The 15,247-nt window shown below is 53.0% G+C and overlaps 1 protein-coding gene across 1 annotated transcript in view; it reads left to right on the top strand.

Moving 5' to 3' along the window:
- Nucleotides 1–15,247, top strand: part of CERK (ceramide kinase) — a 35,623-nt gene that overhangs the window by 9,340 nt on the left and 11,036 nt on the right. Inside the window, exons 2-9 of the mRNA XM_078874901.1 lie at nt 9,721–9,840; nt 11,127–11,249; nt 12,095–12,223; nt 12,391–12,454; nt 13,176–13,321; nt 13,810–13,884; nt 14,239–14,391; nt 14,881–14,986. Coding sequence (XP_078731027.1) covers nt 9,721–9,840; nt 11,127–11,249; nt 12,095–12,223; nt 12,391–12,454; nt 13,176–13,321; nt 13,810–13,884; nt 14,239–14,391; nt 14,881–14,986 — 916 coding nt within the window. The remainder of the gene's footprint in view (nt 1–9,720; nt 9,841–11,126; nt 11,250–12,094; nt 12,224–12,390; nt 12,455–13,175; nt 13,322–13,809; nt 13,885–14,238; nt 14,392–14,880; nt 14,987–15,247) is intronic.

Genomic DNA, 15,247 nt, shown 5'->3' with positions numbered 1-15,247 from the left:
AGCTCACCCGCCTGGCGAGCGTTCCCACTTATCTGCGGCTCCTCCTCGCGCCTCGCGAGGCATTCCCTCTCTTGGAGAGCGAGCAAATTTTTGTCTTGCGCGGCGATGCATTGCAAGATGAAATGACTTGTCTGATTTGAGCAAGACGTGGTTAAGACGCGCGTGATCAGGGGGGGCGGGCGGTCCACCGACGTCATCGCTGCAAGTGACACGTTGCAAGGTTCGGGAGTTGATACTGCACTCGCCGATGATGATACCAGGGCACTCCTTCGCTCTGACCTTTAACTGACTGCCTCTACTCATTAACACAAAAGCTTCGGGCTCATATTTGACAGTCTGGAACGCGTAGCCCGGGTTACTTATGCTACAGACCCAACGGGGTAACAGCCATGCGTGCGTTGGCCAAATTTCACGTAAACGCGCACAGGGTTGAGCCTGGATAATAAGTGCCTGGACGTGCAACATTGAGCACGTGAAAAAACCCACAAATCTATTCTTGTCCTGTCACCGTGGGCTCTCCCCACCCACCGTCACCGACACGCACTGCCCAACACCTTGTGGTCAATAACCCCGCTCGCAATCCGCACTGGCGGTGGTGTAGCGGTGAGCGCTGCGCTGTGAACCCGGCGACCCCAGTTCCATTCCCGCTCACGGCCACCAACACCGGTGACGATTATTTGAACCGGTTCTGGGCCTCCCCTGGGTAAACTCGGCCTCAAATGAGTACCTGGTGCGGTGTGTAAACATTGCCACTGGGGAGACAAAGGCGGCCGGGCGTGGTGCTGGCCACCCACCCCCTCGTGTGTCGTGCCGGCCTTCGTTGACGGTGCTACTCGCCAACAGCGCTCGCCCCGACAGTCGACCGGGGCTACACGGAGGTCTTTGTCGGGGAGTGGAGGGGACAGGTGATGGGGGGGGGCAAATGCTCCAGATGCCTTTCCCTTTATTAAAATCCGGTTGTTTGAGATGTCACGACCGGAGGTGGGGGGGGGGGTGGAGGGGGGGGGCAGACAACAACGTCACAGAGCCTGTGGAGCCAAGTCCCGCCTCTTTCTCCAACCCACCGACGTCACAACACGCACAGCGGCACCTGACCACGACGCCAGCACCTCCGCCCGCCGCACCATTTTTATCCCGTTTTTCCTGACAGCCGTAATTCGTCACCCTACCTGTCACCCTACCTGTCAACCCGTACGATTTACTACCCCGTATTCCTGTACAGGGAAATTTAGTTTTCAGGTCCACACGGCATACAGACGTTTCAATACGGGCAAAACAATGTTCGTGTCTATGTGTTTGTGTTTCTCCCTTGTGATGGCACTTTGTAGGATGAACGTTGAGATTTATAAAAGCACGGGGTGACCAGTAAGGTCTGAATTGGTCTGTAGTAAGGTAGGGCATCGATAAGGGGTTGCCAGGTGTGTGTCCGTGACACGAGATGAGCAATTCTGGTGTATTGGCAACCGCGGGCACGAGTTTTACGCGAGCTTCAAGCCATGCACGTTGCTACGACGTACAGGAGGTGCAGCGGTTCGAGCCCCAGGGTGGTGGCCCCGATGGAATTTCGTCCGCGATGTGATGTCGGTGTTTACGACGCGATGTCAGCCTCGCGCGACGTTGCCGCCGTGTTTAGCGTGTTTCGTAAGGTTTTAGAAAACGACGAAAGTGGCCCATCGACTTTTGACTTGGGAGCAATGAGATTTGCTGACGATCAACTGGAGTTACCGACCTTGCCGTCCCCCAGTGTTGTATTCCCGGTCGCCTCTTCAAGAAGAAGAGTTTGAGTTTATTTTAAGCAGTCCCCTTCCCTCCTCCTCCTGGATCTCTCTTGAAGCCTCGCCTGTTCTCCACTGCCCATTATCTTCCCCTACCCCCACCCTTCCATCTCTTCCCTCCCCTTCCCTAACCCCCACGCACCCCTCTATCGTGGTCTCACCTCTCCCATGCTCCCCTATCCCCTACGAACCCCTCTATCGTGACCATCTCCCCTCCCCTAACCGCTACATCTACCCTCGATGGTGACCACCCATTCTTCATGCCTTGCATGCCCCTGTCATGTCAATCTTAAATTTTTTCTCGTTTTACCGTATTTTAAAATATGGTCAAAGGTGCCCAAAAATATAAAATCACATTTGATTTATTAGATGTATGACCGCATTTAGCCAGTTGCCCCGGGGGGGGGGGGGGGGGCTATTTTACGCAGGAGATCCGCGGTGTGAGCACAGCAGCAACCACAAAACAACTTTCAGCATTGTAGAGGAACGAGTACAGCGGTCATTAAGGAATATTGCAGAACTCGCAAACGCGGTATATGACTGCTCGCAAATGAGACGCATGAACAAACAAAAACCGACACATAATGGGAGAGCCCAAAACGCGGCAGATGAAAGTTACGCACACCTGTGCAAGTAAGCGTTGATGTTGACGGTGTTGATGGTGACGTGAATTCACGCTCAACTAAAACAAGACAGCGCCAACATGTTTGGGAGCTAGAGGCAGCAGACAAAACGTTCGGTACGGGATGCCAGTCAGCATCATTTGTTTTTTTGCCTCGGAGTTAAATAAAGAGGGGGAGTGAAGGGACAGAACCAAGCTGTAGATGAGCGGCCAAGGGTATCGCAGAAACGTGGAGCAGCAACGCGGAGAGACTTTTTGCACCAAACAAAGGGGAATTTTTTGTCGGAATAAGGAAGGCACGTTTGAGGCTACGGGGGAGTGAGGGAGGGAGTCAGAAGTGATACCGACATCCCTCAAGAGGAGGGCCCTCTCCGATGCATCCTCTGTTGGCCCGCGGCCGGCCTCACGTTTGTTTGGCACGACAGCTTGTCACGGCCACGGGAAAAAATAACCTCTCCGCAGCCGGGGGGGGGGGGGGTGGGGGAGCGTCCCTTTAAGAGGCCCACTAAAAAGGGTCGCCGACTGCACAGGTGACCGGCTCGATGGGGAGTCTGCCGGCCTGCAGTGCGGTCACAACCGGTTGGAGAGGGGCGCAGATTGGCGTCCTTCTCGAACGTGACTTGAGCAATTGCTGTCCTGCTCCCGTGGTGACCTTCAGTGACTTAACTCTCGTCGCAGAGTCAAGCTGCGCGGGAAAATGTGCTTTATTGACGGCAAAAAAGAGGCGTGATTTGTTACTTGTAGGGATCGGTCTCCCCCATCATGCCTTGCACCGCCACGTGACACCGCCACGCCGCTTGTATACTGTAGCAGAGCCTCGCTTTATATTCTTAGGTTTTTTCGGTAAAGTCACATAGGTAAAAAATTAAATTAAAATTAATAAAAGTAAAATTTAAAATAACAGTGATTTTTTATCTTACTTTTATTCATTTTCACAGTGATTTTTTATTTTACTTTTATTAATTTTAATTTTATTTCTTATTTACGTGACTTCACCGAAAAAACCTAAGAGTATGAATCCTTGCAGTCACGAAAGCTTCAAATCTAGCCTCGCTTTAGACTGCCAACAAAAAAGAGTCAAAATTGTGGCCACGTTTTTTCAGAATCAATCAGAATCTTTATTTACACTTTAGGAATCCGATGAGCTATAATGCTTATTTTCACAGATGTCCAGTAGGAGCGGGTTAAAACGTTAAAACAAAAAACAATAAAACACAACATAGGAGTGCAAAGTATAGGAAAGGTAAACAAATGACTTTAAAAATATTTATACGAATAAAACAAAACTTTGTTATCTTACCGGGTAAAGCCCACTGAGCTATTAGCTTATTTTTTAGCAGCGAGACAACCGCATACCAGTTTCATCCTTGCTGGGAATCATCAGCAAGGGATAGCCACCATTGGGGCAGTGACACGGTCTAACTGGTAGCACGTTCACCGCTTGCGGTTTGCATCAGAGGTTCGCGGTTTGCATCTGTCAGGCCTCCCTGATTATTTGCTGTGGGTTCATTAACTGTCCAACACACATCAGTAGCAGCTGCACAGTGGACGTTAAGTGTCACGAGGAGTTATTCGAAGAGGGCAGCCCACTTGTGTGCAGGCCTTACGGTCCAAAATTGCCAACTTTGAAAATTCACACTGCACTATGAACCCAGCGACCCAAGTTCAATTCCCCATCACCACAACCAACAACCGTGACGATTATCTGAACCGGTCCTGGGCCTCCCCTAGGTTGACTCAGCCTCAAATTAGTACCTGGTGCAGTGTGTAAACATTACCACTCGGGAGACAAAGGCGGCCGGGCGTGGTGTTGGCCACCCACCCCCTTGTGTGCAGTGCTGGCCTTCATAGGTCCTACTACTTGCTAACAGTGCTTGCTCCAACAGTCTACTAAGGTTAGACGGGTAAATGTATTATCATTAGCTCTGGCGACTCGCTATACAATGAAGATTGTACCAGCTCTTGTACCGGCACGGTGTGGACTTTGAATGCAGAAGTGGTTAGTCGGCGGAAATGAATCGCAAGGCTGCCGAAAGTAAACCTTTGTCAGAATACAGGTCCTGTACAGAATTAATCTTTTCTACAAAGTTCAGCACAGCACCGCACTTATCCTTACTCACGACCTGCCGCCACAGTCGTATCGTTATCCAGTATTGCAGTATTGGGGCACGTGACGGTGATGATGATAGGCCAGCTGTGAATAAAGCGTCTCCTCCTGATGATAATGCCCGGTCGGTAACTCTGGCGAGGTCCTACACAGTGCACCACTATTATTAGTAGCAGTGCCCCCGCATGGTAAGTTTTAACCCCCACCCCATCGAAGGCAACTTAAACAATTCCCAGGTGGTTACCGATCTTTCTCTGCGCCCCTACAAACTACGGGCTTGGGTAGCCGGGGTAGCAGCGTTAACCAGCATCCTCTCCCCACGCAGACACAGGTGCAGCTGTTCTTATCTGGACCTGACGGGGTCAAGCCGTGTTAGCGAGCACCTGTTGGAGGCAGCACGGCACAGGTGCTACGCGGCTGGGTCCAACGTCGAGCTCGCCCAGCCTGGTCCGTCTCCCCAGTGCTGGCGCTCACGTCACCGCCCATATGAGATAGTGCTCATTTACGACTTCAGTGACCTAGGTAGGTGGTGGTGGGAGGTGTACATGGCAGGTTCATGTTCAGATAAGGTTTAGTGCAGGTGGTGAACGTTTTTGACCAGTATTCGAACCAAAGTCGCTGAGATTGTAGTGCATTGTGTGAACAATAATCGTCTTCTCACTGCACACAAAATAAGTGCAAACTCAACTATTAACTGTTTAAACTAAACTATTTTTTATTTGATCAGGTTGTGCCCACTGAGCTATATCGCTCTTTTTCAGAAGCGACCTGGCCACAAATGATAGCTCAACGAAGTGGCTTATCACGTGGATATTTATAGCAGCCAAATACACTAAACAAGCGTTTCTGAATGTGGAGGGGAAAACCAGAGGGCCCGAGATAAATCCACGTGACCACGGGGAGAACACACAAACTCCAAATATACAGCAGGTGTATGGGTTGGGATCGAACCCACGACCTCCTGTATACCAGGCGAGGTAGTTAACATCTCGCCACCGCGGCGCCCCAAACATTGGAATGGCGTGGCCAGCACCACACATGGACCCCTCTCCAGTGCTACCCACCGCTGCGTTTCAGACGGTGGTCAGGTTCGGTGAAGGGGCCGCACACGGCTCAGATGTCGGAGTGCCGAGCCAGCGCCACGGCTAAAACCCTGGGTTCCAATCCAGGCAGTTGCCCGGCCATCATCGAACCCGGGTGGTCAAGTGCAGTGAGTGGATGGTCTCAGCCCGGTCACCAATGACTGCACAAACAAAACCAAAAATACTTGTCAAATTTTAGGTTCTCACTCAATTTAAGCATATTGTTTCTGAACAGCTCCGATCGTCGGAAATGTTGGTTTCTTTTGCATGCAACGAAAAAACACCCCACGACAGGAGGGGCCGCATGAAGGTATGGCCTCAGAGTAAGAGAACAAAGTCATGGAAGCTGTTCTTCTGGGACGCCGTCTGTCCTGGGCCACCCTCTCTGCGAGAAATGCGGCACTCGAGTTTCTCCCACCTGGCTTGGACGAAGGGGAACATCGCCTGGCGTGGCGTGACATTATGCAATCACGCAGCGGGGGGTGGGGGGGGCTGCGAGCGGAGCGAGACGTAAACGGGACACAAAGCACGGTGCGCGTCGGCCTTTCCATCGACAACTTGAGAGACACCAGCGCGGCGCCACGACCACACCTTTGTGTCCGTGCACCCCCCCCCGCCGCCACCCCCCTCCCGGCATTGGCGAAGGTCGTCCGTGTGACTTTGTGACACGGTCTTCTCGCCTCTCCACCCACTGCGGCATGGTAACAACAGTGCAACGATGCGGAATTGGATTGTCATAACCTACGTACATACGTATGTACGTATGTATGTATGTCAAGCTTCCTTCGCACCATATGTAGCCAGACCGTGCTAATCGGAAGTGCGGGGGAAGGACAACAAACTAAACACAAAAAGCAGTTCTAAAGAAATGAGTTTTAAATTTCGATTTGAAAGTACACAGCTTGTTAGGGTTTGGTGGGTTTCTTGTTTTATTTGGAGTGCCGGATTGATGGATGTACGTTGTGACGTTTGCAGCAGATAAGGTTTAAAAAAAACATCTTCAAAGGTCAAAAGTTTGAAAAATGTCTCTCCAATTACTTAATTGGTAGAAACCACGTAGCAGCATCGCCACCTACTGGCAGACCAAGGCCCGTTCGCAAGCAGGTTCTGCATGCGCCTTGCGCCATGTAGGGACAGCTGCCACTGGGTGGGGTGGGACCCCCTTGGCTCGGCTGCAGCAGGACATAGAAAGAGTTGAGATGCAATGTGATGCAATGAGATGCAATGTGATGCAATGAGATGCAATGAGATGCAATGTGATGCAATGAGATGCAATGAGATGCAATGTGATGCAATGAGATGCAACGTGATGCCAGGCGCTTTGAGTTGTTGATGTGTGGACGCAAGCACCCCCCATACCTGCGAATCCTGAGAAGTGTCTCTTCGATTTGGAATCGGGGGGGGGGGGGGCAGTCGTCTCCAACAATGGCACTGCATCTGTGGTGGAGATTCCACATTCCCTGTTGGTGGTGCTGTGGTCAGAGTGCTCGGCTTGCAATCACAAGGTCACAAGGTCACAAGGCCTTTGACGGGTTGTTAACTCGGCCCATATTTCCTCCGCGGTCAATAAAGTGGCGAACAATTTGTCAGCAGCTGTCGTGGAAATGTTTCGTCATCAGCAGGATGAACCTGCTGCTGGATGAAGGCCTCACCGAACCTGAGCCATCCTTCCCGTATAACAATTCATCTCGCGATGGATTAAGGGGGGTCCAATTTCATCGTTGCTTATCCAAAATGGACCTACTTGACATCTGTGAAAAAGTAGCAAACGCAGCCGAACGGATGGACCAGAAGCCACTGGCACAGGCAAAAGAGAATGGAACAAAAGTTTAAGAGTGCATTAAAAAGCATGCAATTAGGCGTGGTCTAATGCCTCTGGGTGTGTATGAGGCTTATTAAAATCTATTTCAGTACTATAATGAATTGCCTGTCCCACACACCCTTGTATAAATTGTTGTCGTGCCACATTTTCTTCCAAATGTTGATCTCCGCACTCCACCTGGCTTTGGCTAAACCGGAGATTCAAGTGTAGTGAGTTTGACGGCTTCTGCCCAGTCAGCAGTTTTTTTTTAATGCGAAGGCTGCACAGTTGCGCAGACCACGGCTTTGGGAAGCGCTCTTCTGCATTGACTGCCCCTTGAGCCAGGAAGTTACACATTTGCATTGGCTTACGTGGTTTATTCGAAGTTTGGTTTGTTAGGCCAAGGAAAGGGTTGTTTGTTACTATATTTCTACCAATGAGTCACCGTTCATGTGCCAATTTAAGACGGTGCATCTGAACATATTTTTTGTAAAATGTCATTTCTATCGGGGGCCTTGCGGTGTATATAGAGTATGTTGCAGTCTCCAGATGTTAGTATTTGTTTTATTTGACCAGGTAAGGTCCACTGAACTACACAGCTATTTTTCAGAAGCGACCTGGTCACAAAGGAAAGTTCAACGAAGTGGCTTATCAGCATGTGGAAATTGATTGCAGCCAAACACTCTAAACGAATGTTGATTCTAAATGTGGAGGGAAAAACTGGAGGACCCAGATAAAACTCCACCCGGGATCGAATCCACGACCTTCTGTATATCAGGCGAGGTAGTTAACAGTTGGTTACCGTGGCACCCACCAGAGATGCCTCTGCATTGCCCAAAACGTCACCTATTAGATACGTTTCCTGTTAGTGCCCCACCGTGTTATTGATGAACGTGTTGAGTTATTGTTTCCATGTGAACTTCTTTTTCACCGTACGTAGCCAACAACGCTAATTGGAGGTGGACCACGGCCAACGCAGCAGTTGCAGCAGCATAACAACAACAACGTGTTCATATCGTATATATCATATCATAACCGCCAACCAATACGTGCTACCCGTATTCTTGTCCAGGGAAATTGAGTTTTCAGGTCCATACGGCGTACAGCCGTTTTAATGCGGGCAAAACAATGTTTGTGTCTATTTGTTTGTGTTTCTCCCTTGTGATGGGACTTTGTGGCATGAACGTTGAGATGTATGAGGGGCACGGGGTAACCAATCAGGTCTGAATTGGTCTGTAGTAAGGTAGGGCATCGATAAGGGGTTGAGGCGCTGTACAGTGAACTAATCAAGGTACAAGATGGTTGGTGAGATGAAACGAGATGAGTGGATGGGATACGTGTAAAATGAGGTGGTGGTGGTGGTGGTGGTGACGATACGTGGAATAAACGGAGATGGAAATGAGATGAGTGGATTGATGATGGGTGACCAGGGGGAGCTGGGCACAGGGAAGGCGGCGTTGGTACGAGTGGGGAGGACAACGAGGGGAGAAGGAAGGGTGGACAAGAGAGAACGAGTGGGTTTTAAGAGCTGAGCGGAAGGTCGTGAGCGAGGATGATGTTTTGACGTGCAAGGGCAGTTGATTCCAGTGAAGAGGGGCTCGGAGATTGTTTGGTTTGTTTGGTTTACTCGCAGTAAACCCATTGCACACCAGGAGATATTTACCTTAAAGCTCTGCACAGGTAATGCCGGATTGCACAAGAGCATATTTCTCAAAACTGAAGCAACTTCTAAATTTAGGTCGCGTTTTGCACCGGTTGTCAATAAAGAGGTATTCGTGTCTGCCTTTGCTTAGAGGTTATAAATACTTCCTGATATGAAGACGCGCAATTGCACCCAGCAGCATACATGGGTGTACGCCACTGTGTTCAAATCGGCAGGTTGTGAGTGGTGGGGTAAAGTGTGGGTACTCCCACCACCTTCCCAAGACTTCTGGCCGGCGTGGAAGACTAGGCCAAAAACACCCTCTCGAGGGCTGCCTCTAGTCTGGGCCTTTCCGGCAGCATTAGAAAGCAATGCCAGCTATCAGGACCAGCGACGCTGAGGATAGCGCACTGCTCTCTAAACCTGCACGCCCGAGTTTGATTCCCGGCCACGGCTAACATTCCCGCGCCTCCGATTAGCACGGTTGGCTACGTACGGTGCGAAAGAAGTTCAACGCACGTACATACGCAGGCATCTGGGCTTGAACAAAGGGAGGCGCTCGCTAACAGCGCTTGCCCCCAACAGATTGTTATCGGCTTCAGGAGGTTGCGTGCGGGGGAGGGGGGGGGGTACTCTGTCTCTTGTCGTTGATGCTAACCGTGGGTTGTGGGGTTCCCGTCTGCGGGCGCAGGAGGCTGCCCCTCCTGGAAGGTGGCGCTGCTGTCGGAGGTGCTCGCCGTTTGGCCCGTGGAGCAAGCGCCGGCGCAGTGGCAGAGGTCGCGACCCCGCCCCGACCTGCACGCGTTCACGGGTACGCGTGGACAGCCGTAATGCCGTCTGCCCTCTCCATACGAGTGCCGTAGTCGCCCCCGATAGTCCGTTTAAAGTTTCCGGTTGTCCGTATTACCTCGATTCATCTGTAAGATAACCTGCGGCGAGGCGGCTGGCGCAAGTTTATTTGCGCGACTTCGTGAAATGTCTTCGATCTGCCGCGTTTATACGCCTGACTTTGCACCGATTTCTGATTGCTGCATTGCCGTGCTTCACCGCTAAAACTATAATCGCAAAAGCACTCAAACTTTCCAACACAACTTCCGAACACAAATTCCTAACACAACCCACCTTAAAATAATGATTTAGGATAGACTCTTTTCACCAACCGCTAAACAGATTCGCCTTTTCACACCAATCTCACCTGCCAATCACAACCAATCAACTAATTACTAAAGTGGATCACGGGCACGATTGTTGTGCTGATGACGTCACCGCACGGCACCTTCGTGAACCTGGATCAGGAAGATCAATCACACGACACGTGAGCTGCTGTTGCTACAACAGCCTGGGGATTCTGAATGTGATCGCCAGCGAAATGTCATTTAGACTTGTCACAAGTTTGCTTGTTTTTTATATTACTCTGGGTTGGCTAAAAAAAACTAAATCCATTTGGCATATTTGCCCGTGACGTGACAAGCTGATTTGATTGGCTCTGCCGGGTGACGGAGGGTTAAAGCTGAACATTGCCATTGTACCTGCACGATTTAACCCGGACGTTACTATGCACTTTAGTTCATTCGTTTTGCTGTTATCATTTTGGTGACTCTTGCAAATGAGGCCACTTGCAAATGAGGCTTACCCTGGTCTCTTGAGGACCCACCTGGTTAAACAAATTTTGAAACTTGAGCAAAGGCACACACACACACACAAGGCTATGTACACATCCAAATCAAGTTAACACATGTGTGCACGCAGGCACGCACACATTACAGGCACCTCGACAAACACACTCATGCAGGCAGGCACAAACCCACACGCAAAAGACAAAGATCATCTTTTTAGCCTTGACAGACTGTGGGACAAGTGCTGTTAGCGAGTAGCAACTATGAAGGCCGGCACGGCACACGAGGGGGTGGGTGGCCACAGCACCACCACACCAGGTGCTTCTTTGTAATGCTGAGCCGACGTAGGGTAGGCCCAGGGCTGGCTCGAATAATCGTGAATTGAGCTCGAGTCCATGCCGGGGCTTGTATCAATCCCGCACACCATGGCCACTCAGGTTTTGTTTCTAACCCCCCCCCCTCGCCGCCCCCCGCCCCCCAGTGTACTTTGTGCGCCGTGAGTCTCGGCAGAAGTGGGCGGTGAGCGACGTGACCTTCTCCACGGAGCATGCGGACGTGGCCGCCCGCTGGGTGCAGGCGGTGCGCAAACAGCTGACGGGCCAAGGCAAGTGGCCACCACGAAGGGCACCGCACAAAGACAAAGATAAAATGAAGATCCCGCGTATAGCCTTAGCAGACTGTTGGGGCAAGTGCAGTTAGCGGGCACCTATGAAGGCCGGCACGACACGCGAGGGGGCGGGTGGCCAACACCATGCCCGGCCGCCTTTGTCTCCCCAGTGACGATGTTTACACACCAGGTACTAGGGGAGGCCCAGGGCCGGTTTAAATAATCGTCACCGATGTTGGCCGTGAGCGGCAATCGAACTTGGGTCCTCGGGCTTGTAGCGCAGCGCGCTAACCGCTGCGCCACCGCTCCCCCGCCACCATCCGCCGCCGCCGTTGTCCCCACCCCACGTGTGACTGACGAGTCATGGTCGTGCAACCGACGCATGATCAACACGCGACAGTCACGCCACCGGAACGCAGTCGATGGCGTGCGACGGATGTGCCATGGGCATCTCCCCCCCCTCCCACCAACCCCCCCAGGAGCTTAGCTCCTCCACCGAATATTTCCCGGGGTCGCCGCGAGACCGGAGCAGGCGACGCGTAACGACGAGAGGAGCCACAGCCGTAGGCGACCCGGCTGGGATTAGGCCCTACCGAAGCTGCGTGACAGCGTATCCAGGATGGGGCGGTGCATAGTGCACGCGCAGCCCATTCCACAGTCCACTGCCGGCTGGGGCCTCCCCACCCTGCGTCGAGGTTGCGGCCGGTGCGACCCACCGTGGGTTTGGTAAAGACCGGAAGCATCTTTTTGAAATTTTATACGAAAAGTTAATATTTGATTCGTCCCCCCCTCCGATTTCTCCCCCCTGCCCGCCCGCCGCCCCCCCCCCCCGCGCCCTGCAGAAGTGGAGCGTCCGGAGAGGCTGCTCGTCTTCGTGAACCCGTTTGGCGGCCGCCGAGAGGGCGAGAAGATCTACCGGCAGCGCGTGCAGCCTCTGCTTGAGCTCGCGTCCATATACGCGCACGTCATCGGTGAGAGAGAGAGGGGGGGGGGGTCAGGGTTCACGCCGCGGGGTCGGGTCGGTCTCGACCGGGCCCATCGGCACCGCAGTGCTCGCGAGCGGCGACCGCCTCCGCAGGAGGGTCTCCCGCGTGTCACTAAACGGTGGATCCCTTCTCTCGTTGTCCTTGCCGCGTAGTGACGGAGAGAGCCAACCACGCCCGAGATTTCCTGCTCGCAGAAGACCTCAGCAGTTACAATGGGTATGAGCGTGTGTGTGTGTGTTTGTGTGTGGCCTCAAGGTGCACATGGCCTGGCACAAGCGTCGTGGTGATGTCACCGCCACTTAGTGGCGAATGGCGGTTGTTGTTGTTTGTGTTTTGGGGAGCGGTGGCGAAGCAATTAGCTCGCTGGGCTACTAACCCGGCAGAGGCCCGAGTTCAATTCCTGCTCACAGCCACCAACACCTGTGACGATTATCTGAACCTCCGACTCGACCTCATGAGTGTCAACAACATCGCCACTGGGGAGACAAAGGTGGCCGGGCGTGGTGCTGGCCACACCACCCCCACGTCTGCCATCGTGGCCTTCGTAGGCGCTCGCTAATAGCGCTTGCCAGAACGGCCTATTCAGGTCTATACACGTGATCTTTGTATGGTTGTGTATGTGTCAGTATATGTTTGTGTGCGCGTGTCTGTTCCTGCATGTTTATGTGTTCGTGATTGTGTGTTTGTCCTTGTGTGCGACTGGCTGTATGCGCATGTCTGTGCATACAGTGTGTCATCACACGCGTTTGTGTGTTCATACACAACCTACGTGCCCTTTTATCCATTCGTCTTCAAAGGCAGTTGCTTTTTTAGATGCCACATCTATCCAAATCGAATCGTACGCCTCTACTAACTTCACCTGCCCTTTCATGTGTTTGTGCACGTGCGTACGTCTGCGTGCCCACCCCCTCCGCATCGCCCCCCCCCCCCCCCACAGTGTGGTGTGTGTGGGCGGAGACGGCATGTTCAGTGAGATTATGCACGGGGTCATCGGGCGCACTCAGTCGGACGCCGGCCTCGACGAACACGACTCCGCCACTCCGCTGCAGCCGTGCCCCCTCCGCATCGGCATCATCCCTGCAGGTGGCAGCCCGCCCCCTACACCCCCCCCCCCAACCTGCTTTTCCACTGGCACATCCTTGTGGGCCCAGCCTGACGAGCCACGTGGTCCGGGTGGTTTTGTCCGCTGGCTATGTGCTGTGCCGTGCCGGAATGAAGCCGCGATGAGTCAGCTTCTCAAAACATCTGAATCTGGCTCGGGGCCAAGCAGGGCCGGGGGCGAGATTAATAATGTTTGTTATTGTTTCCGATGGCAGTGACGGTTGGCTACGTGCGGTGCGAATGAAGCTCACCGTACATACATACACGAAAATTATTTAATCATCAAGGTGTGGTGGTAATAGTAGTAACAGTGAAGCCACGAACGCTGTTGCCAGTGGTGGTGATAGTCATGTGATTTGCATCGTTGGCAGTGGTGGTGATAGTCATGTGATTTGCATCGTTGGTGGTGGCGGTGGTGGTGGCGGCGGTGGCGGCGGTGGTGTAACGGTTTGGTCGTCATCTCCCTCCAGGTTCCACGGACTGCGTGTGTTTTGCCACGGTGGGGACCAATGATCCCGTCACGTCTGCCCTGCACATCATCATCGGTACGCAGGCTGCCCCTCCGCATCCCTCCCGCTTGCCTCACCGCCCATTCCCTGCCCGATCTTGGCACACATGCAATCCCGTGGCTTGAACGTGGGTTTTGGTGGATCGCACAGAGGCTAGTGCGGGTCTTTGGGTCTCTTGTGTGAGCCTATGGTCTCTGTGGGTCTGTGGGTTTCTGTATGAGCAAGGTCTCTGTGGGTTTCTGTGTGAGCTTGGTCTGTGGGTTTCTTGGTGAGCCTATGGTCTCTGTGTAAGTCTGTGGGTTTCTGTGTGAGCGTGGTCTCTGTGGGTTTCTGTGTGAGTCTGTGGGTGTTTGTGTGAGCCGTGTTCCCTGTGCTGCCACTCCCATGCAGGTGATGATCAGCCCCTGGACGTGTGCAGCGTGCGACAGGGCGAGCGGCTGCTGCGCTACTCCGTGTCGCTGCTGGGCTACGGCTTCTATGGCGACGTGCTGCGGGACAGCGAGACGCGACGCTGGATGGGGCCCATGCGATACGACTTCTCGGGTAGAGCTCTCCAAACGTCCAGCGGGAGAGTGGGCGGGATGAGTGGTGGAGTGGGCGGGTTAAGTGGTAGAAAGTCCCAAGTTGGAGATTTGTTGCATGGATGATCCTATTTTGGCGAGTTTCCTGGCTATTTTACAAAAACATGAACATTGCAGAGGACGAGTACACACGCGGATGAAACAAATACAGTGCGAGGATAGTACGACAGCAAGACGTGGCAGAAAGACGTGCGTACGCTCTGTATCGTACTCGAACAGTGACATAAACGCACACAAATTGAGCAAAAAAAACAACAACGTGGGAGCAAGAGACGCAAGAATAAAGTTAGGTGCAAGTAAGCTCTGTGTTTTGGCCTAATACGGACATGAATATCGGGGGAGTGAACCAAGCTTCAGATGGGCAGCAAGGGTGATGCAGCAACGTGGAAATACTCGGTGGAGTTGTGTGCGTGACCTGAGCTCGAACTCTGTCCCTTTGCTCACCCTGCAGGCTTCAAGACTGTCATGAAAAACTGTCGCTACGAGGGCAAGATCGAGTTCCGTCTGGCGGGGTCATCCTGGTCCGGGCCCAGAGACTTGAAGCGTTGCCGGAGCGGGTAACGCGACCTCACGAGCAGTCAGGCGACCTCACGCGACCTCACGCGACCTCACGAGCACTCACGCGACCTCACGCGACCTCACGCGACCTCACACGCCCTCACGAGCAGTCAGGCACCCTCACACGCCCTCACGTGCCCTCACACGCCCTCACGCGCCCTCACGCGCCCTCACGCACCCTCACACGCCCTCACAAGCACTCACGCACCCTCACGCGACCTGACGCGACCTGACGCGACCTGATGTGCTCTCACGTGCTT

Source organism: Lampetra fluviatilis, chromosome 40 (assembly GCF_964198595.1).
Source record: "Lampetra fluviatilis chromosome 40, kcLamFluv1.1, whole genome shotgun sequence".
NCBI classification, from domain to species: Eukaryota; Metazoa; Chordata; class Hyperoartia; order Petromyzontiformes; family Petromyzontidae; genus Lampetra; species Lampetra fluviatilis.
Note: the sequence above shows the minus strand (reverse complement) of the source record. Positions and strands in the feature narration are given on the sequence as shown.